This window comes from Dama dama, chromosome 15 (assembly GCF_033118175.1).
Source record: "Dama dama isolate Ldn47 chromosome 15, ASM3311817v1, whole genome shotgun sequence".
In the NCBI taxonomy this organism is placed as follows: domain Eukaryota; kingdom Metazoa; phylum Chordata; class Mammalia; order Artiodactyla; family Cervidae; genus Dama; species Dama dama.
The window spans coordinates 28143546-28165543 of NC_083695.1; the positions used below are offsets into that span (position 1 = coordinate 28143546).

At 38.2% G+C, this 21998-nt stretch overlaps 1 protein-coding gene and 1 pseudogene across 5 annotated transcripts in view; both read left to right on the top strand.

Annotated features, from left to right (window-relative positions):
* TET1 (tet methylcytosine dioxygenase 1) overlaps positions 1–21998 on the top strand; it is a 129828-nt gene that overhangs the window by 67176 nt on the left and 40654 nt on the right. For 4 of the 5 annotated variants that reach the window (XM_061161666.1, XM_061161668.1, XM_061161670.1 and 1 more), the window contains one exon: positions 19657–21979. In XM_061161666.1, the coding sequence (XP_061017649.1) occupies positions 19657–21979 (2323 nt within the window). Of the gene's footprint in view, positions 1–3828; positions 3917–19656; positions 21980–21998 lie in introns of those variants that run through there. The other variant, XM_061161671.1, reaches the window with a different exon arrangement.
* On the top strand, positions 14136–15399 carry LOC133070562 (cyclin-A2-like; annotated as a pseudogene).

Consider the following 21998-nt stretch of genomic DNA (forward strand, 5'->3'; position numbering starts at 1 on the left):
AAGCAAAATGGCTGTCTGAGGAGGCCTTACAAATAGCTGTAAAAAGAAGAGAAGTGAAAAGAAAAGGAGAAAAGGGAAGATATACCCATTTAATGCAGAGTTCCAAAGAATAGCAAGGAGAGATAAGAAAGCCTTCCTCAGTGATCAACGCAAAGAAATAGAGGAAAACATCAGAATGGGAAAGACGAGAGATCTCTTCAAGAAAATTAGAGATGCCAAGGGAACAATTCATGCAAAGATGGGCACAATGAAGGACAGAAATGGTATGGACCTAACAGAAGCAGAAGATATTAAGAAGAGGTGGCAAGAATACACAGAAGAACTGTACAAAAAAGATCTTCACAACCCAGATAATCATGATGGTGTGATCATTCACACTCACCTAGAGCCGGACATCCTGGAATGTGAAGTCAAGTGGGCCTTAGGAAGCATCACTATGAACAAAGCTAGTGGAAGTGATGGAATTCCAATTGAGCTATTTAAAATCCTGAAAGATGATGTTGTGAAAGTGCTGCACTCAATAGGTTAGCAAATCAGCAAAAAAACTCAGCAGTGGCCACAGGACTGAAAAAGGTCAGTTTTCATTCCAATCCCTAAGAAAGGCAATGGCAAAGAATTCTCAAACTACCGCACAATTGCACTCATCTCACACTCTAGTAAAGTAATACTCAAAATTCTCCAAGCCAGGCTTCGGCAATATGTGAACTGTGAACTTCCAGATGTTCAAGCTGGTTTTATAAAAGGCAGAGGAAGCAGAGATCAAATTGCCAACATCTGCTCGATCATCGGAAAAGCAAGAGAGTTCCAGGAAAACATTTATTTCTGCTTTATTGATTATGCCAAAGCCTTTGACTGTGTGGATCACAATAAACTGTGGAAAATTCTGAAAGAGATGGGAATACCAGACCACCTGACCTGCTTCTTGAGAAAACTATATGCAGGTCAGGAAACAACAGTTAGAACTGGACATGGGACAACAGACTTGTTCCAAATAGGTAAAGGAGTACGTCAAGGCTGTATATTGTCACCCTGCTTATTTAACTTATATGTAGAGTACATCATGAGAAATGCTGGGCTGGAGGAAGCACAAGCTGGAATCAAGATTGCTGGGTTCTCCTGGCAATATCAGTAACCTCAGATATGCAGATGACACCACCCTTATGGCAGAAAGTGAAAAGGAACTAAAAAGCCTCTTGATGAAAGTGAAAGAGGAGAGTGAAAAAGTTGGCTTAAAGCTCAACAGTCAGAAAACTAAGATCATGGCATCTGGTCCCATCACTTCATGGGAAAAAATGGGGAAACAGTGGAAACAGTGGCAGACTTTATTTTTGGGGGCTCCAAAATCACTGCAGATGGTGATTGCAGCCATGAAATTAGAAGCCACTTACTCCTTGGAAGGGAAATTATGACCAACCTAGAGAGCATACTAAAAAGTAGAGACATTACTTTGTCAACAAAGGTCCGTCTAGTCAAGGCTATGGTTTTTCCAGTGGTCATGTATGAATGTGAGAGTTGGACTATAAAGAAAGCTGAGCACTGAAGACTAGGTGCTTTTGAACTGTGGTGTTGGAGAAGACTCTTGAGAGTCCCTTGGACTGCAAGGAGGTCCAACCAGTCCATCCTAAAGGAGATCTATCTTGGGTGTTCATTGGAAGGACTGATGTTGAAGCTGAAACTCTAATACTTGGGCCACCTGATGTGAAGAGCTGACTCATTGGAAAAGACCCTGATGCTGGGAAAGATTGATGGTGGGAGGAGAAGGGGACAACAGAGGATGAGATGGTTGGATGGCATCACTGACTCAATGGACATGGGTTTGGGTGCACTCCAGGAGTTGGTGATGAACAGGGAGGTCTGGCGTGCTGCGATTCATGGGATTGTTTCCTTACCTTGACTATTTTGAATAGTGCTACTACTTTATTTGAGGTAGTATCTCATTGTGGTTTTGATTCGTATTTTTTAAATAACGGATAATGATTAGTTTATTTTCATGTACCTGCTGGCCACCTGTTTGTCTTCTTGGGAAAAATGTCCATTTAAGTCCTTAATTTTTCTTTACTTATTATTATTTGGATGAAACAGTTTTTCATAGAAATTTTATTGATACTGAAATTTCCTGGATGTGGTTTTCTGAATTTTTATTTCTATTTTTTATGTAATTAGTACTTTTACAACCTTTATTATAAAGGTAGCAGATGGTTGAAATCTGTACTTACATAGATACTTCTCCCTAACACTTTCCACATATACACACGGAGGACTGTATCATATGTAATTTTTCAGCTGCCCTTTTTAATGCTATGTTTTGAAATTTTGTCATTGCAATAGACACTGTTTTAGTGAATACCTAGAATTGTATTGTACAGACATATCATACCGTACTTTATTCACCCAGTCCTGTATCCTTTTGAAACATTTGTTGTTATGATGCAACTCAAACAAGCTTTACATAAATATTCTCCAAACTTTTTGTTTTTAATCCTTTTTCGGGCACACCACAGTCGGATCTTAATTCTGCACCTAAATTCGAGCCCGTGTACCAAGCGGTGGAAGTGCAGGGTCTTAACTATTGGACCACTAGAAAAGTCTCACAGAAATATTCTCATATTAGTAAAGAACTACTATTCAAACTGCTGCACAATTGTGCTCATTTCACATGCTAGCAAGGTAAGGCTCAAAATCCTCCAAGCCAGGCTACGTGAACCGAGAAATTCCAGATGTACAAGCTCAATTTAGAAAAGGCAGAGGAATCAGAGATCAAATTGCCAACATCTGTTGGATCATAGTAAAAAGCAAGAGAATTCCACAAAAACATCTACTTTTGCTTCCTTGACTATGCTAAAGCCTCTGACTGTGTGGATGACAACTAACTGTGGAAAATTCTTCAAGAGGTGGGAATACCAGACCACCTTATCTGCCTCCTGAGAAACCTGTATGCAGGTCAAGAAGCAACAGTTAGAACCAGACCTGGAACAATGGACTGGTTCCAAATTGGGAAAGGATACATCAAGGCTGTATATTTTCACCCTGCTTATTTAACTTATATGCAGAGTACATAATGTGAAATGCTGGGCTGGATGAAGCACAAGCTGGAATCAAGATTGCCGGGAGAAATATCAATAACCTCAGATACTGATGACACCACTTTCTGCCATAAGGGCAGAAAGCAAAGAAGAATTAAAAAGCCTCTTGATGAAAGTGAAAGAGGAGTGAAAAAGCTGGCTTAAAACTCAACATTCAGAAAACTAAGATCATGGCATATGATCCCATCACTTTGTGGCAAATAGAAGGGGAAATAATGGAAACAGTGGCAGACTTTAATTTGGGGGCTCCAAAATCACTGCAGATGGTGACTGCAGCCATGAAATTAAAAGGTGGTTGCTACTTAGAAGAAAAGCTATGACCAACCTAGACAGCATATTAAAAAGCAGACACATTACTTTGCTGACAAAGTTCTGTATGGTCAAAGTTATGGTTTTTCCAGTAGTTATGTATGGATGTGAGAGTTGGACCATAAAGAAGGCTGAGGACCAAAGAATTGATGCTTTCAAACTGTGGTGTTGGAGAAGACTCTTGAGAGTCCCTTGGATTGCAAGGAGATCAAACAAGCCAATGCTAAAGCAAATCAACCCTGAATATTCACTGGAAGGACTGTTGCTGAAGCTGAAGCTCCAATACTTTGGCCACCTGATTCGAAGAGCAGAGTCATTGGAAAAGACCCTGATGATGGGAAAGACTGAAGGCAGGAGGAGAAGGGGACAACAGAGGACGAGATGGTTGGATGGCATCACTGACTCAGTGGACATGGTTGACCAAACTCGAGGAGATAATGAAGGACAGGGAAGCCTGGCTTGCTACAGTCCATGGGGTCTCAAAGAGTCAGACATGATGGAGTGACTGAACAACAACAAAACAAGTAAGTGCAATCAATTGATGTGTTAAATATGTGTGTAGAGATAGTAAAGAAGGGAGTGTTCAGTTTTATCTGAGTGCATTAGTCCCTCAGTCATGTCTGACTCTTTGCAACCCCATGGACTGTACCCTGTCAGGCTCCTCTGTCCATGGGATTCTCCAGGCAAGAATACTGGCGTGGGTTGCCATTTTCTTCTCCAGGGGATCTTCCCAACCCAGGGGCTGAACCTGGGTCTCCTGCATTGTAGACAGATTCTTTACCATCTGAGCCACCAGGGAAGCCCCTTTTATCTGAGTGAGGCAGGAGGATAAGAAATAATTGATTGGGGGGAAAAAAAAGAAATATTTGATCCGGGATTTCCTTGACAGTCCATGTTTAATCTGGGCTTCCACTGCAGGGGGAAAGTGTTTCATCCCTGTCTGAGAGATCTGATCCCTCATGACTTGTGATGTGGCCAAAAAAATAAAAACACCACCACCAACAGCAACAAGAAAACATATAAAAGGCTGAGGCATTAAGAAGTACTTGATTCCACAGTGTCACATTTCCTCTAGTTCTTTATTAGAGGCAAATTGGACGACCAAAGAGCTTTCTATGTTAAAGTTCTACTTGAAGATAGACAGGGCTGCTTAAAATAGCCTAGAGGAAGCAAGGCTGGGGGTAGGGCTGGCTAGGGGAGTATGGTTGGTTTAAGAGACATTCTGTAAAATATGGCCCAAAGCCAGGAACTTGGAGGCCTTGCTTGCTGGACTGAAAAATGTGAATTTTGCTCTGGGGAATCTTGTTTCCCTCTTTCCTTTACCAGGCTGTTCTTTGAGTCTTTATGGGTTTTTTAGCTTCAGATCTAAGGAAACCAGGCAGGGGTTGGTTTAGAATGTGTGGTTTCTAGAACCCCCTTGGGTGATGTTGTTGTTTAGCCAGGTGCAGTGTGGAATATAGCCTAAAGCAATGAGATTTGCATTTCAAATGAATTCTACAAATAACTGCATTGTCTAATAATTTGAAATTTGGGTGGGACAACTGAGAAACCAATTTTTATTTTATTTTAATTTTAAAATTTAAAATACAACTTTATTTTGGTACCACTACATTTTCCTCAGTCATTGAATATTTAGCATTGAATTGTGATTCATTAAGTATAAAGTACAGGCTTCCCTTGTAGCTCAGTCGGTAAAGAATCTGCCTGCAGTGCAGGAGACCCGGGTTCCATCCCTGGGTTGGGAAGATCGCCTGGAGAAGGAAATAGAAACCCACTCCAGTATCCTTGCCTGGAAAATCTCATGGACAGAGGAGCCTGGTGGGTAGGCTGCAGTCCATGGGGTCACAAAGAGTCAGGCATGACTGAGCGACTAACACTTAAGTATAAAATATACACTAAATTTCATAGGTTTTATGTAGAAATGTAAACTATCTGATAATCTTTATATTAATTCCATGCCAAAATAATATGCTTGACTTAAATAGAAATATATTAAATTTTATTTTACCTGCTTCTTTTTACCTAAAGAAAATACCTTCTAAAAGCTTTGAAATGATTTCTGTAGTTCACATTGTATTTACATTGGACAGTGCTTCCTTAGAATAGCATGAAGGTTTGGGAGTGCTATATTCTGCAAACCAATCCAAATTCTGAGATTAATCCACTCAGGGTAGCTAACACTCATTAAAATGTGAGCTCCATAAGAACTGGTCCCTTTTCTCTACTTTTGATGGATACATGCCTTGTTATTGGTCTCTATAAGCATTTTGAATGCATGTACTGAGGCAGAGAAGTAGGAATGGGGAACACAGGGATCAATGGAAGGGTCTACTCAACTTAATGGCTTCTCAGAAGACTCATGGGTCATTAGATGGATTTGGGGGTTAAAGCAAGCCCAAAGAATGAGGTAATTCATTAACTTTTAGACATGAAAGTTTTAATCACTCAGTCCTGTCCAACACTCCGCTGACCCCATTGACTGTAGCCCACCAAGCTCCTTTGTCCATGGAATTCTCCAGACAATAATACTGGAGTTGCCAGCCACACCCTTCTCCAGGGGATCTTCCTGACCAAGGGTTAGAAATTGGGTCTCCTGTATTGCAGGCAAATTCCTTACCATCTGAGCCATCAGGGAAGCCCTTTTAGACATGGTTCAGTTTTAATTACCAGGTGAAGATGTCCAGTTAGTGGATAAATGAATTTCACATTCAGGAGAAATATCTTTTCTTGATGCGAGAATCAACAGCAGGCAATCATAGACTGAAAGGCAAGTGTGCCAATAAATGAGTCGGATGGAGAGGAGACAGAGGGAAACACTATCCTTTATATGTGGGCAAAGAAGCCAACCAGGAGACTGAAATGATGGACTCAGAGCTGAAAGGAAGATGTTAAGTGAGCAATTGGACTACAATGGTGAATCTTGGCCCACATGCCTTGTTTCAATGGGGTATGCCAATAGTTTCAATGGAGTAGTGGGAGCAGAAGCCTAATTACAATGGGTTGAAAGTACACGATAGGGTGATTGCAGTTTGGATGACATTCTTTGTGAACAGGGCAGTGAGGTAGGATGGGAGCTAAATATTTCTGGAGGCTTTTGTTTTCTCAAGACAAAAGATTTCAGTTTGTCCTAGGCTGTTGGGAAGAAGGTAGCTGGGAGAGATTTACGGGTCTTTGACTCCAGAATGCTCTCTGATTTTTCTGTTAGTAATGTATAAATACCTCTGTGCATACCATCACCAGCTAAGTGCTGAATAAATAGTCAGTTTTCTTGGAGATTATGTTATTGTTCTTAGAAAGTCTAAACTGAAGTAGACATATTTTCTTCAAAGGAAAATGTTGGAGGAAGGGAGCAGAGACCCGAGGCATGTGGGCCACGAGCGTGGATGTGTGTGCATGGCTAGTCGTATCTGACTCTGGGACCCCAAAGAGTAGCCTGCCAGGCTCCTCTGTCCATGGCATTTTCCAGGCAAGAATACTGGAGTGGATTGCCATTTCCTTCTTCACGGGATCTTCCTGACCCAGCGATTGAACCCATGTCTCCTGCATTGGCAGGAGGGTTCTTTCCCACTGTGCCACCACTGTGCATGCATGCACATGGGCGATGTGGAAAGCATCAAAAACTAAAACCTTTCTTGGTTCTTCTTCATAGGATCATGAATTACCTAGTTATCTGATGGCCTTCGGGAGGGAGTTAGGTGAGGCAAGGTCTTTGAATATTATCTTTGATCATGAGGGAACATTCCAGGTAGACTGATTTGAGAGGGGTTAAACCCTAGTGGAAAACAAGATTACTAATCTCCTGAAATCTTGAGGAGAGTTTAAGTGTCATTAACAGACAAGCCCAAAAAAGTGCGTGTAAACTGCATTTGGAAAAACTCAGTGTGGTTGGATTAAATAATCTGCAATTTGTATGTTCTTCTTTTGTTTTTAAAATTAATATGGCAATTCATAGTATGGTATTACTTAATACCAAGAAGTTTTCACCGTATCTTTTTCTCCTAATTACATGAAACTAACAAATTTGAAGAAAAATTATACGAGAAAGTAAAACATACCAGGGTCATTCTGAAGAGGATTTATAGGCCAATGAATATTTGTGGGAGAAATAGAAGGTGACCTCTGACTGCTTCCTTAAGAACTAGCCTCTAAATTGGGTCCCAGTTTCACTCCTTTCCTGAATAATTTGTGGGAACCCTGTGTGAAAAGTGAAAGTGCTAGTCTCTCAGTCCTGTTTGACTCTTTGACTCCATGGACTGTAGCCCTCCAGGCTCCTCTGTCCATGGAATTCTCCAGGCAAGAATACTGGAGTGGATTGCTATTCCCTTCTCCAGGGGATCTTCCTGGCCCAGGCACTGAACCGGGTTTCCTGCAAAGCAGGCAGGTTCTTTACTATCTGAGACACCAGGGAAGCCGTGTGTGAAACCTATGTGCTTACACTGAATTTGGAGATTAAGGTATGATATTTTATTTAAAAAGCAATGTTGTTCTGCTATAACTCACAGATAGCTGAATAGATGTAGTATGTACTGTGCTATACAGTAGTTATATATCTTTTTAAAATTATTTTTTAAATCCTGAGAAATTATTGTTTTTTAATTTAAGTATAGTTGTTTTGAACTGTGAAGTTGGAGAATACTCTTGAGAGTCCCTTGGGCTGCAAGGAGATCAAACCAGTCAATCCTAAAGGAAATCAATAGTGAATATTCATTGGAAGGACTGATGCTGAAACTGAAGCTTCAATACTTTGGCCACCTGATGCGAAGAGCTGACTCATTAGAAAAGACCCTAATTCTGAGAAAGAGTGAAGGCAGGAGGAAAAGGGGGCGACAGAAGATGAGATGGTTGGATGGCATCACTGAGTCAATGAACATGAGTTTGAGCATGCTCCTGAATATGATGAAGGACAGGGAAGCCTGGCGTGCTGCAGTCCATAGAGTCGCAAACAGTTGGACAGCAACAACAATGGTTGATTTACAATATCATGTTAATATAAGTGCAATTCTTTTTTAGATTCTTTTCCCTTATAGGTTGTTATAAATTATTGAATATTGTTTCCTGTGCTATACAGTAGGTCCTTGTTGGTTATCTATTTTATATATAGTAGTGTGTGTCAGTTGAGTTATTGTAAGGAAATTGAGGTGCAAAGGGGATCTATAGAACTTTATGCCATGTGGTTGGTAAGCAATAGAAAGGGGAGTTGTCAGTTTCATTCTGGGAAAGCTCACATTACTAAAAACACATGAAACAGTTAAAGTATGTAAAAAGTATAAAGATTAATACAGTGAACATCAGAGTTGGTTATTAATTTTAAGCTTGGATAGGGTTGTTCATGAAAAGTATGAAGGACAAAAAGGCAGTGGATTTAGAATCTTCTAAGGAACAGGCTTAGGGGGACACACCTATAGCCAAGGGACAGACATTCAAGAGTGAGACTCCAGGGGAGATCTAGATTTTAGTTTCATTGGAGAATCCCCTTGGGCATCTACAAAAGAGCAGAGTAGGTGTGTAACATTTAAGGAATGTTTGGATTTGGCAGTTCAGAAGTAATTTATAACCTTGAGGGGTAACCTGAAGGGGTTACCTGAAGATACTTGAATGAGGAGGGAATTTAGTGGGTTGATAGCTTGAGGCAGATTTGGAGTCTGGGTTTTTTTTTTTGTCTTTTGTTGTTTTTACATGAATTAACACATTTATTATAGGCTAGCAATGTTACAAATGGTGGACCTACAGTTACTTCAATCAAACTATAGTATGATAGAAGTGGTGCTGTAGGTTCGGGAATTACCTGCCACCTTTTCAGGAACCACAGAACCAGATCCCCAAAGCTTGTCTCTTCATTTTGTTTTTGCCACGAGAGAATCAAGTGTACTTGGTGGGCTGGCTGATTTCAATTGTCTTCATCATTTTCCTGAGGGAGGTACCATAATGGGCTCTTATTGAAGGACAGTCCTGGCCTTGGTGCTTTTAGCCTTGCCACCAGAGAGGGGGTTTTTATCTTTCTTTTTTTTTAACGTTTTACATACTTTTTTTTTTTTTCTATGCCTCGAGGCATGTGGAAACTTTGTTTCGTGACTAGGGGTTGAACTTGAGCCCTGTGGACCGCCAGGGAAGTTCTGGATTTTTATCTTTTTCACTAGGAATAAATTATACTGGCTCTTAGCTTCTGAGGAGGTGGTCTAAGACAAGGTCATCTATGACTAGAGAGGTTTAGCTCTTAGGTAAGGTGTTTTTTTTTTTTTTAAGTTTTATTTATTTATTTTTCCATTTATTTTTATTAGTTGGATGCTAATTACTTTACAATATTGTAGTGGTTTTTGTACTTTGGAACTCATTTGCAATTAACTTCGTTTTTGACTAAATAGAAGTTGTCCCTCCCTTTAGTTAAAGTCTCCTCCTTTGCCCCACCCCCAAGTAAAGGATTTACTGTGGATTCTAAAACCCTGTGGCCAAATGAGGGTGGAGTTCTGGGGGATAAGAATGAAAACTTTAGGAAAGCTTTTGGATCTGGCTTCTGGATCTGAAGGAGAGAATTGAGAAACATCTATAGTTTCTTCCATGGCTCCTATTCGGCACAAGCTTGGAAAAGCCATAAGGCCCTGTGGCACCAAGGTAGGATAGGTTGGGGTGTATACTCACCCATTCTCTATGCTCCCCCTCTTCTGGCTGACCCAGCCCTGCCTATCTGTGGCCTTTGAAACCCCTCACTGGGTAGCTGTGTAGGCAAGCTGGAAAATCGGATAAGAGGCAAAACTAAAAAAGAATGTTAGGGTTACAAATCTTGGTAGGGCAGGTATTCCTTTTTTATGCCTAAAAAAGGAAAAGGGGAAATTAATGGCTGGGATTCTGGAGTAGGTAATTTCACTGCTCTAGTAAAATTAAGTAGATCCCCTTTGAATGAGGATATTTTTAATGTATGTGTGTGTCAAATGCTTATTTTAGAATTTCCTTACGTGGATCTTTGGTGAGTCATTGGTTCATCTTTACTTTTGACTTAAATTTGATTTTGTTAGCAAGCAGTTGTGGTGAGCATTGTTTGGTGGTAGGTTGGAGAGCAGGGCTGACCTCTGTGCGTCTTTTTCATGCTGTATTTTAAAGGGAATGTGAGAGGGGAAAATACAGTATCAGAAATGATTGTGTCTTCTTAAAGTCAAAATTAATGGAGGCCTCAGTGGTTTTCCCTTGGATTTTTCTTCAGATGCTCAATTTTCAGGTTGAGAAAGCAGACTTGGAAGATATCACTTCTGATTAGGGATTAATACACTATGGGCTGCCCCTGCTGCTCTATTTGTTAGTTTTTAAGATTGCTTTTTCCTCCAAGGAGGTGAAAAAAATTGGTTCTTGTTGGGGGAGGGGTTGAAAAAACTTAAGATATCACAATGAGGTCACAGTATGTAAACAGATACACACTATATCTATGATATTACAATCTTCCGGGGAGGTATTAAGATCTTTTGGGGAGGAATATTAGGGAAAAAATGTTTTAAAAGACTTCCACAATAAGGGGTGGGAAAAAGATGAAAAGTAGTTGAAGAAACAAACTGATCTACCTGTGTAGTAAAGGTCATAGTCTTGTTGGACGAAAGCTCTGAAAATGCTTTGAAAGTTTTTATTTTTGCATGTAGTCTGGGTACCTGTTTCTGGATGTAGGAAATGCAGCACTTACGGAATGTGAGCTTGTGTTGGGAGGGGCTACAATCAGATCCTGTTCGAAGGGCAGAGTCAGAATTTTCAGAATAGAAGGCCTCTTTCCTCAGTACCATTTGGCTCCTGCAGGAGTAGGTGTAAGAGTGTCCTGAGGATAGGAATGTGGAAAAATGAGAACATGGCAGTATCTTGGGAACTATTGGATCCAGATCTCATCTAAGGAGTTCAACATTCCTGTTAGTTCAGAGTGCCTGCAACCTGTAATCTTGGGATGGGTATTTAATGGAAGACAGACAACTAGGGGACTTTGAAATCATTTACTGTCTTTTAAACTGTACCCTTGGGTCTTTTTGGAGTAGTAGAGGACAAGAATGGAACTGGGGGGGGGGTGTGGCTGGAGTAGAAGGAGAAGAGATACAAACAGAAGTAGGTAGTTATTTGGGTTTGCTTTAACAGACAGCTTCCAGAAAAACCCAAAGGAAATTTTTGGCCAACCCAATAATTTGCACTTCAAGATGGGTGGTCAGGAAATACACTATACCTAGGCAGATTAAATGCCAATAAAATTGTCAGTAAAAAGCTGTAGCCACTGGGGCCTCTTTCAAGTAGTTGGATTCACGCTCTCAGTGATGTCATGGAAACAGCTCCTTCCAGCTTGTTAGGTGTGTGCATTTCTCCCCAACTCTTACTTAGTTGGTCACTTTGATAGTGGATTGGCACCACAAAAATTGGCCAACCCTACAAAATAGGGCTTCCTCCCCACCACTTCCCAAGCTGATTGTTAAACGTTTATCAGAATACCACGGAGTAGAGTTTCTAAAAGACAAATGTTGACTGTTGTATGTAGCCTTCCTAAAATATCTTAAACAAATATTATCAAAAAATATGTACTCTGCACTCTTCCTTATGCTCTAATTTGTAATTTGATACTACATAAACTATTCTGCATTTAGATTTCTTTCACTTACTATTCTTTGAAGTCTTTGCATAGACTGCTCTGTCAATTTTTGTTTACTTTTAAGGGAAATATATTAAAAAGTCAAAATAGCTTTTAAACATATCTAGCCTAAATAAACCTTTGCTGTTTCCTCACTATGAAGTATTGCTCCTAAACTCTTTCTATTCACCATTACTTTCTTTTGTATTCCTCCAGAGTAACTTTATGCAAATATGAATGTGTATATTATTTCTTTTTCTACAAAATGTATTTCACATATAATCTTTTCCTGTTAGCTATGGAGTTTTTTATCTTTTTTTATAGTTGCAAGGCATTATATAGCCATATCACAATTGAATTAGTCTGCTACAGATGAACATTGGAATCTTTTCAGCTATTTGTTTAAATATACAAAACTGTCAAAACATGTAGTTATATGCAGGTATAACTGGGATAAATTTCAAACTGCCGTATTAAAGTTGCACTTAATTTTGATAATTATTGCCAAATTGCCTTTCATAGGGATTGCACCACTTTGTACTTTCACCATCAAAAAGCTGTGAGTTTATTTCCTCACAGCTTGCCAAAGGGTCTAGATGGTCAAACTTTTTGACTGCTATTCTAATAAATGAAAAATGTCATTTTATTTTATTTTAAATGTCATTTTAATTTGCATTTCTTTTAATGTCGAGCATCTTTCCACAGTGCCTATGTCAGGGTTGTATGAAGATTAAATGAGTTATTGCAAGTAATGACTATATTAGAATACAGCTAATAGCTTTTGAATTATAACTGTTGTGATGAAATTGTACTCTCTCTTAGTGATAGCTTATTGTCACTGTGCTCTTGAGTCAGTTGTTATCTGACATAGTTATCTCACTTAATTACCATCACAATCATATATGATCTCTTAAAAAGAGAAAACTATAGGTTATGTAGCATATCCTGGGTTGTACAATTCCTAAGGATTGCTCTGTTTCCTTCCCCATGTTAGTATTCAAGATTAAATAGTAATGGCAAATAAATTGGTTTCTTTTCAACACTTCTTTTTAAAAACAAACCTATATAGAATTTATTTAGATTTTATCTATTTAAATAAGTTGATTTTATGTATTTTTTAAATTGAGGAATAGTTTATTTAAAATAATAATTTCAGGTATACGACATAGGATTCAAAATTTTTATATAGATTATTTACTTCATTTAAAGTTACTATAAAATATTGGTTACAAAAAAATACAAAAAATATTGGTTATATTCCCTCTGCTGTATGCTAGGTCCTTTTAACCTATTTATTTTATACATAGTATTTATTTTATACATAGTAGTTGCTGTTGCTGCTAAGTCGCTTCAGTCATGTCCGACTCTGTGCGACCCCATAGACGGCAGCCCACCAGGCTCCCCCGTCCCTGGGATTCTCCAGGCAAGAATACCGGAGTGGGTTGCCATGTCCTTCTCCAAAGCATGAGTGAAAAGTGAAAGCGAAGTCGCTCAGTCGTGTCTGACTTGTAGCACCCCATGGACTGCAGCCTACCAGGCTCCTCCGCATAGTAGTTGATACCTCTTAATTCCCTACCCCAATTTGACCCTCTCCCCATTCTTCTCCCCACTAGTAACCACTAGTTCTCTATATCTATGATTCTGTTTCTGTTTTGTTAAATTCATTCATTTTATCTTTTAGATTCCAGATATAAGTGATATCATATAGTATTTGTCTGTCTGACTTATTTCACTAAGCATAATATTTTCCAAGTTCATCCATGTTGTTGCAAAGGGCAAAAATTCATCCCTTTTTATGGCTGAGTACATTCCAGTTTATATAATAAACCAACATCTTTATCCACTTATCTGTTGATGGACATGCAGGTTGTATCCATATCTTGGCTATTTAAATAATTTCTGCTATACATTTGAACTGCAAGAACGGGCTGCTTCAGCAGGCTGCTCGCTTCATTTCCGAGGCGTCCTTGTCCCTCCAGGCCTGGCAGTGCTTGCCTCCGCCTTTAGCAACCTCGTTGGTCCGACACGGTCCCCCTGGGTGGGCGGGCAGGCTGGCTCAGGCTGCCACGGGCGGGTACGTTTGGAGAGTTCCTCTGGGGGTCTGCGGGATGCAGTGCAAGCTGCTTGGCTCAGGGCTGAACCACCGCGCCCCGGGAGCAGCGATGGTGGGCAGCTCCGCGCCCCGGCCACTGGCCCGCTAGGCGGGTTCGGCGCCAACACTGCAGCGGATAGCGTTCCGGGAGGACTAGGAGAACATCAGCCCTGAGAAGGAGGCACCCGCCCAGGAGTCCCCGACCGGGTGGGCTGGTGGTTGAAGGCCGGAAACTCGCAGGGTCCAGCACCCCAGAGGCCTAACTCCTGACGGGTTGCACCTCTTAAGGATCTTCCTAAAAATGATGAGCATATCACTGTTCCTCCCTGGAAAGTAAACAGGAAATAGCCTGCCTTTACCATTCACGTGGATGAAACCGAAGAATGCGAAAGAGGCCAACTGAATCTAAAAAAGCAGAAAGTGAAGATGTCCTGGCTGTTACTTTACCAGGACCAAGAAAACCACTGGAACCTCTTGATTACCCAATGGATGGTAGTTTGGAGTCACCACATACTATGGACACATCAATTGTATTGGAAGATGAAAAGCCAGGGAGCGTTAATGAAGGACCAGACTACCATGAGGACTTTCACACATACCTTAGGGAAATGGAGGTTAAATGTAAGCCTAACATGGGTTACATGAAGAAACAGCCAGACGTTCCTAACAGTATGAAGGCTGTCCTCGAGAACTGGTTAGTTGAGGTAGGAGAAGAATATAAACTACAAAATGAGACCCTGCATTTGGCTGTGAACTACCTTGATAGGTTTCTTTCATCTATGGCTGTGTTGAGAGGAAAACTTCAACTTGTGGGCACTGCTGCTATGCTGTTAGCCTCAAAGTTTGAAGAAATAGACACCCCAGAAGTAGCAGAATTTGTATACATTACAGCTGACACTTATACCAAGAAACAAGTTCTGAGAATGTAGCACCTAGTCTTGAAAGTCCTTGCTTTTGACTTAGATCTACAAACAGTAAATCAGCTTCTTACCCAGTACTTTCTGCATCAGCAGCCTGCAAAAGGCAAAGTTGAAAGTTTAGCAGTGCTTTTGCGAGAGTGAAGTTTGATAGACGCTGACTCATATCTACAATATTTGCCATCGGTTATCACTGCCGTGGTCTTTCATGTAGCAGTCAACACAGTCATGAGACAAAGCTGGCCTGAATCATTAGTATAAAACACTGGATATCCACTGGAAATTCTAAAGCCTTGTCTCATGGACCTTCACCAGACCTACCTCAGAGCACCACAACATGCGCAACAGTCAATAAGAGAAAAGTACAAAAATTCTAAGTTTCCTGGTGTTTCTCTCCTCAGCTCACCAGGACACTAAATGTGTAACAGTGAAAGACTACCTTTGTTTTCTAAGATGTAAAGCACTCAAAGTATATGGTATACAGATTTTATCTTAGATTTTAATTTTACAATCATTTCTGAATACAGAAGTTATGGTCAGGTACAAATTATGGTATCTATTACCTTTTAAATGGTTATACTTTGTATATCTTTAGTGCATGTAATTATCTTAGATATTTGGCTAATTTTAAGTGGTTTCTATTAAAGGATTAATGATGCTAGCTGTCAGGATAATACTAAATTGATTTGAAAAAAAAATACTTCCACTATAAACATTGGGGGTGTATGTATCTTTTTGAATTACTGTCTTCATTTTCTTTAGATAAATACCTAGGAGTAGAATTGCTGGATCATGTGGTAATTCTATTTTTACTTTGTTGAGGAACCTCAATAATGTTCTCCATAGTGGCTGCACCAATTTATATTCCTACCAACAATGTATACGAGTTCCCTTTTCTCCACGTCTTCACCAACATGTGCTATTTGTGGTCTTTTTGATGATAGCCATTCTGATGTGAAGTGATATCTCGTGGTTTGATTTGCATTTCTCTGATTAGTGATGCTGAACATCTTTCGATGTGATATCTTTTAGCCATCTTTTATTTCTTCTTTCTGTCTGATTGCCATGTCTAGGACTACCAATACTATGGTGAATAAAAGTACTAAGAGCAAGTATCCTTGTCTTGTTCCTGATCTTACAGGATATGCTTTCAGCTTTTCACTGTTGAATAAGATGTTAGCTGTGGGCTTATGGCTTATTATAATGGCCTTTATTATGTTGAGGTGTGTTCCATCTATATCCACTTTGTGATGGATACATTATTTGGATGTACTTTTTGTTTCACCATGCCAGCAAAGCTTGTGAGATGTTAGTTCCCTGACCAGGGCTTGAACCCAGGCCAAGGCAGTGAAAGTGCTGAGTCGTAAGCACTGGACTGCCAGGGAATTCCTACTGTTTGTATATTTTAAATTAAAAGAGATGTTTTAATTTCTTACATGTTATCACACATTATTTTGGGTTAATGATATATTATGAATATCTTGCCATGCAATCACTAGATTGATACATAGAGTAATGACTGAACATTAATTCACAGAGTGAATATATGAGAGTTCATTTCATACTTTCTCTAAATGATATATTGCATTATGATTTGCTTACATTTTGTTTTTGCAATTTGGATTGCATTTTCATTTTCTTCTAGTAAGAAGTTGGATAGATTTTGATCCTTTTGATTTCCACCTAAGTTACTTATGCCTGTTCTTTCCTCAGTGTTCTATTGAATCATTTTCCTTTTTAATTTCTCAGAAATTTTTTTTCATTAAGAACAGTAACTATATATCTTGTATTTTTCCAGTCTGTCATTTGATTTTTTAAAAATTTCAATATAAAAATTTTTCAAAAAAATTTTTTTCAATAAAAATTTCACTTTAATTTTGACAATATTTCTCCTACCTTTGTAAGTAGCTATGCAAATCAGGAAGTAAATACAGTTTACATCCTTATTCAGTACATGGACACAAAACCATACATAAAAGAGTTTTATGATAACACTTATCTTCACTAAATATAGTATACTTATTTTTCTTTAATATTCTATTAAAAAGCATTTGTTACAAAGCCTGAAATTGGTATTGGGACTCAGGTTGCGATCAGCAATTTAAAAAGCATATTAAAATGTCTTTGCCTTTAAGAGTGTTAATATTATACGTAGTCAAAGGATTCTATCTTTTTTATGGCTTGCCACTTTTTGCTCTTGCTTTGGAAGATTTTTCCTACTTTCTAAATTTTCTTCTATTTAAATTATTAATAAATCTGGAATTTTTGTTGCATGTTATAAAGATCAAACTTCTTTCTTGTCATTATTAAGAAATTGATAATTTTCTCTGCTGCTTACAAATGTCAGCATTTTAACAATAATATTAAATATTATTGAACTTATTCTCTTAATTTGCTCATTTACCTGGAATGCTTAACTTATTATTCCTTTTAATATTAAAATTTTATATATTGCTTTTTTTTAAAAATTGGCTACCTTATTTATTTTTACAAAGTTGTTATGTGTATATAATATGTATATCTGATATTGCATTTTTTTAATGAATTTTGACATGTTAAACATAGCCTATGTACCTGTACAATGACAGGAAATTAGATATGGCCCTTCTGAACTCTGAATCTTTTTTTCTTTTTAGTCAATACTCTTGATTTTTCTATTAGAGTCAATTATACCATCATTTATTCAATATTTTTATATTTAGATTTTACTGTCTTTCAGGCATTGACTAAAACATCCAGCACCATGTTAAATATAGAGATTATTTTCTATTTGCTCCTGACAGAAATGTCCCCTCTGGTGTCATCCTGTGGTATAACTTTGGATGAGCACTGTGCGGCAGGCGGGATCTTAGTTTTCTGACCAGGGGTCAAACCTGTGCCCCGTTGCATTGAGAGTGCAGCATCTTAACCACTGGACTACCAGGGAAATCCTTGTTTCAAGGTTTACAAAAGATAGGGATTAGAGAGGGGAATACTGATCCCTTAATGAGTTCAGTGTTTCTCTCAGAAGCAATGACAGTGTTTGGGAATTAAAGGTGGTTGTTGCACAATATTGTGAATGCAATCACAGAATTATACAACTTTAAATGGTAAAATGATGAACTTTATCTTATGGGAAGTTCATCTCAAAAAAATTTTAAAAAGGGATGTCACTACCCACTCACCAGAATGGTTAACGTGTTAAGACAGAAAATACTAAGTTTTGATAAGAATGTGAACTAATTGTTAATAAAAATGGAAACATATTAATACTTCTTGTGGGAGTATATATCGATAACCACTGTAGAAAATTCTTTGGCCTATTTCCTAAAGCTCAAGGTGCATGCACATATATTAATACACACGCTAAATGATCCAGCACTTCCCTCCACCCCATGTACATATAAGTTCACCAAAAGATAACAGTAATATGTTACAGTGTACTTTGTTGTAGCTGAAAACTAAGAATGAATGTCCATCTACAACAGAACAGAAAAATATATTGTATAGTCAATGAATTACTGTATAGCAGGAGGAATCAATGGATTACAATTACACTTTACAACATGGATGACTACCACAAATATAATTTTGAGTAAAAGAAAGTCAGTTGTATAAAGTATGGAAATAAGCAAAAGAAATCTAAGATGTCAAATCAGTGGTTACCCTTTGGTTTTGGAGTGATGATGATAAGTTTTTTAAAATTAATTTTTAAATTTTTAATCAATATAGTTGATTTGCAGTGTACAGCAAAGTGTTTGTTATATGTATATAAATTCTTTTTTATATTCTTTTCCATTATGGTTTATCATAGGATATTAAATATACTATGTGCAGTAATGTAGGACCTTGTTTATTAGATGTAAATTTCTTGGTGGGATTTGGGTACATAGCAGTTTTGTGAAAATCCAGCAAGCTATATAAGTATTTATGATTTATATATTTTTTAATTTATTTATTTTAATTGAAGGATAATTGCTTTACAGTATTGTTTGTTTCTACCAAACATCAACATGAATCAGCCATAGATTTACCTATGATGAGGTATGATTTTTTTTGTATGTGTGTGTGTCTCATTACAGCTTGCATTGAAATAGTAGGTATTGCTCATTGAATGACACCAATTGTGAAAATATTTTACAATTTTTTTTAATTGTAAAAAAATTTTATTTTGGGAAAAATGAATATACCAAAATATTAACAGGCATGGGATTATGACGGTTCCTTACCTTTCTTTTTTCTTTTCTCCTTATTGATTTTTTATAACTTATTGGAAAATATAAAAAGTGAAAAAAAAAATAAAAAAAAGTGAAAATAAAATGTTTTCAGGGACTTCACATTTAGTTGCTTTTAAATTGTAAAGTAGCATTGAACATTGAAATAAGTATACTATCAAGGGTGAAACAGATCACCAGCCCAGGTGGGATGCATGAGACAAGTGCTCAGGGCTGGTGCACTGGGAAGACCCAGAGGGATGGGATGCAGAGGGAGGTGGGGGGATCGGGTTGGGGAACATATGTAAATCCATGGCTGATTCATGTCAATGTATGGCAAAAACCACTACAATATTGTAAAGTAATTAGCCTCCAACTAATACAAATAAATGGAAATAAATAAATAAACTGTAAAGTTCTTATGATTCTTCCTCAGATATTGGAGTAGATTATATGAGTAATTTCTGTGTTTATTTTATAGGCAGATTTTGACAACAAACTGGTAAATGGCCCCAAGTCAGAATCCATGGAATACAGTAGTTGTGGTCATGAGGAAGAACAGAGATTGGAATTGAATTCATGTCCCTTAGAAAATGTAACTAAAAATGAAGAAAGTATGACAGGTATTGAAGTGGAGAATTGGACCCAAAACAAGAAATCACACTTAACTGATCATGTCAAAGGAGAATTTAGTACAATTAAAACAGAAGTTGAAAATTTGAAAAACTCTGAAGATGACAGGAAAAAAATTCTACTTACTGACCTCCTTGAACCTCAAAAATTGTTTGCACAAACTGTAAGAAATGGCATTAAAAATGTACACTATTTACCAACTGAAACAAATTTGTCTTTTAAAAAAATCAACATTGAAGAACTTGGCAAGGCATTTGAAAACAATCCTTATAAATTCCTGAAAGACACCGCAAACCATAACAATGTCATGAGCGGCATTGCTACTAGTGCGAGCTGTGATCATCTCAAGGGGAAGAGTAATGTTTTGGTTATTCAGAAGCCTGGCTTTAATTGTAAGTCTTTCCCAGATCCTGTGAACTGCAACTTAAATAGTCATACTAGTATACACAATGAAAGTGATCAACCAAAATCCCTAGAAATTATCGCAAATAGAGAACTAAAAGAAGGGTCAACACTTCAACCAAGTCTCCTATCCCTAATGAAAGATAGGAGATTAACACTAGAACAAGTAGTGGCCATAGAAGCTCTCACACAACTTTCAGAAGCCCCATCAGAAAATTCCTCTCCATCGAAGTCAGAGAAGGATGAAGAAACAGAACAGAGAACAGCTAGTTTGCTTAATAGCTGTAAAGCTATTCTGTATTCTGTGAGAAAAGACCTCCAAGACCCAAGCTTAAAAGGGGAGCCACAGAGCCTTCATCACTGTCCGTCTTTGGAAAAGCAAAGCTCATGCAACACTGTAGTGTTCAATGGCCAAAATATCATTTCTAAGTCACACAACAGCTCACCTAGTGACCAAGCATCCACAAAGGCACAGGAAAATTCAATGGTCACAAATTCAATATCACTTTTTATACCAAATTCAAATTCATCTAAAACAGATAACAATAAAAATATTGCTCAAGGTAGGATTACTCTTGACAGTTCTAGGAATTTGCAGCAGTTGACCACAATAACTAGCAAATCAGAGTATTGTAACCAGTCACTGGACAACAGCATCAAGTTGGATTCAAAGGATAATTCATCATGCCAAGATTCAGTTCATAGTAAGATAGAAGAAGATGTTGCCGCACAGTTAACACAACTTGCATCAATGATTAAATTCAATTATGTGAAACCAGAGGACAAAAAAGTTGAAAGTACACCAACAAGCCTTGTTGCATATAATGTCCAGCAAAAGTATAACCAAGAGATGGGCACAACACCACAGAAACCACCTTCCAGTGTACAAAATAATCAAGGCTCATCAGTAACAAAGCAAAAGAACACAATCCAGAAAAAGACAAAATCTACTCCATCAAGAGATAGACGGAAAAAAAAGCACATGGTCATAAGTTGTCAAGAAAATGACCAGAAAAAGCAGGAACAGTTGTCATATGAGTATAGTAAATTACATGACATTTGGATAGCATCTAAATTTCAAAGATTTGGTCAATTTGGTCCACATGATTTTCCCATTCTATTGGGAAAAATTCCTCCCCTAACTAAAGTATGGAAACCACTGACTCAAACAAGTTCAGCATTAGAACACAAAAAATTATTTCCTCCACTCACTCAGATAAAATTTGAGAGATATTATCCTGAATTAGCACAGGAAAAGATGAAGGTTGAACCCCTGGATTCTATCCCCATAATCCAGTTAAAAACAGAATCCAATGGGCAGGCGTTTACAGAAAATGCATATACTCAGGTACAGCCAACAGTGAATGTCAATCAGAAAGCTCATCCTTTACTCCAGCCAGCCTCTCCAACCAACCAGTGTGCTAAAGTCCTGGATGGCAGTGACCAAAGACAGTTCCAAGAGGATGTTAAAGACCAACTCATGCATCAGAGACTGCCAACATTTCCCGGTATCTCTCATGAGACCCCTTTGCCAGACCCAGCACAAATTCTCAGGAACCTAAATGTAGTATGTTCAGGTGGAATTACAGTGGTTTCTACCAAAAGTGAAGAGGACGTCTGTTCATCTAGTGTTGGAACATCAGAATGTTCCCCAATAAACAGTGCACAGAAAAGTTTTAATGATTATGCGATGAACTTCTTTACCAATCCTACGAAAACCCTGGTGTCCACAACGAAAGATTCTGAATTGCCTACTTGCAACTGTCTTGGTAAGTGCACGCATGTGTG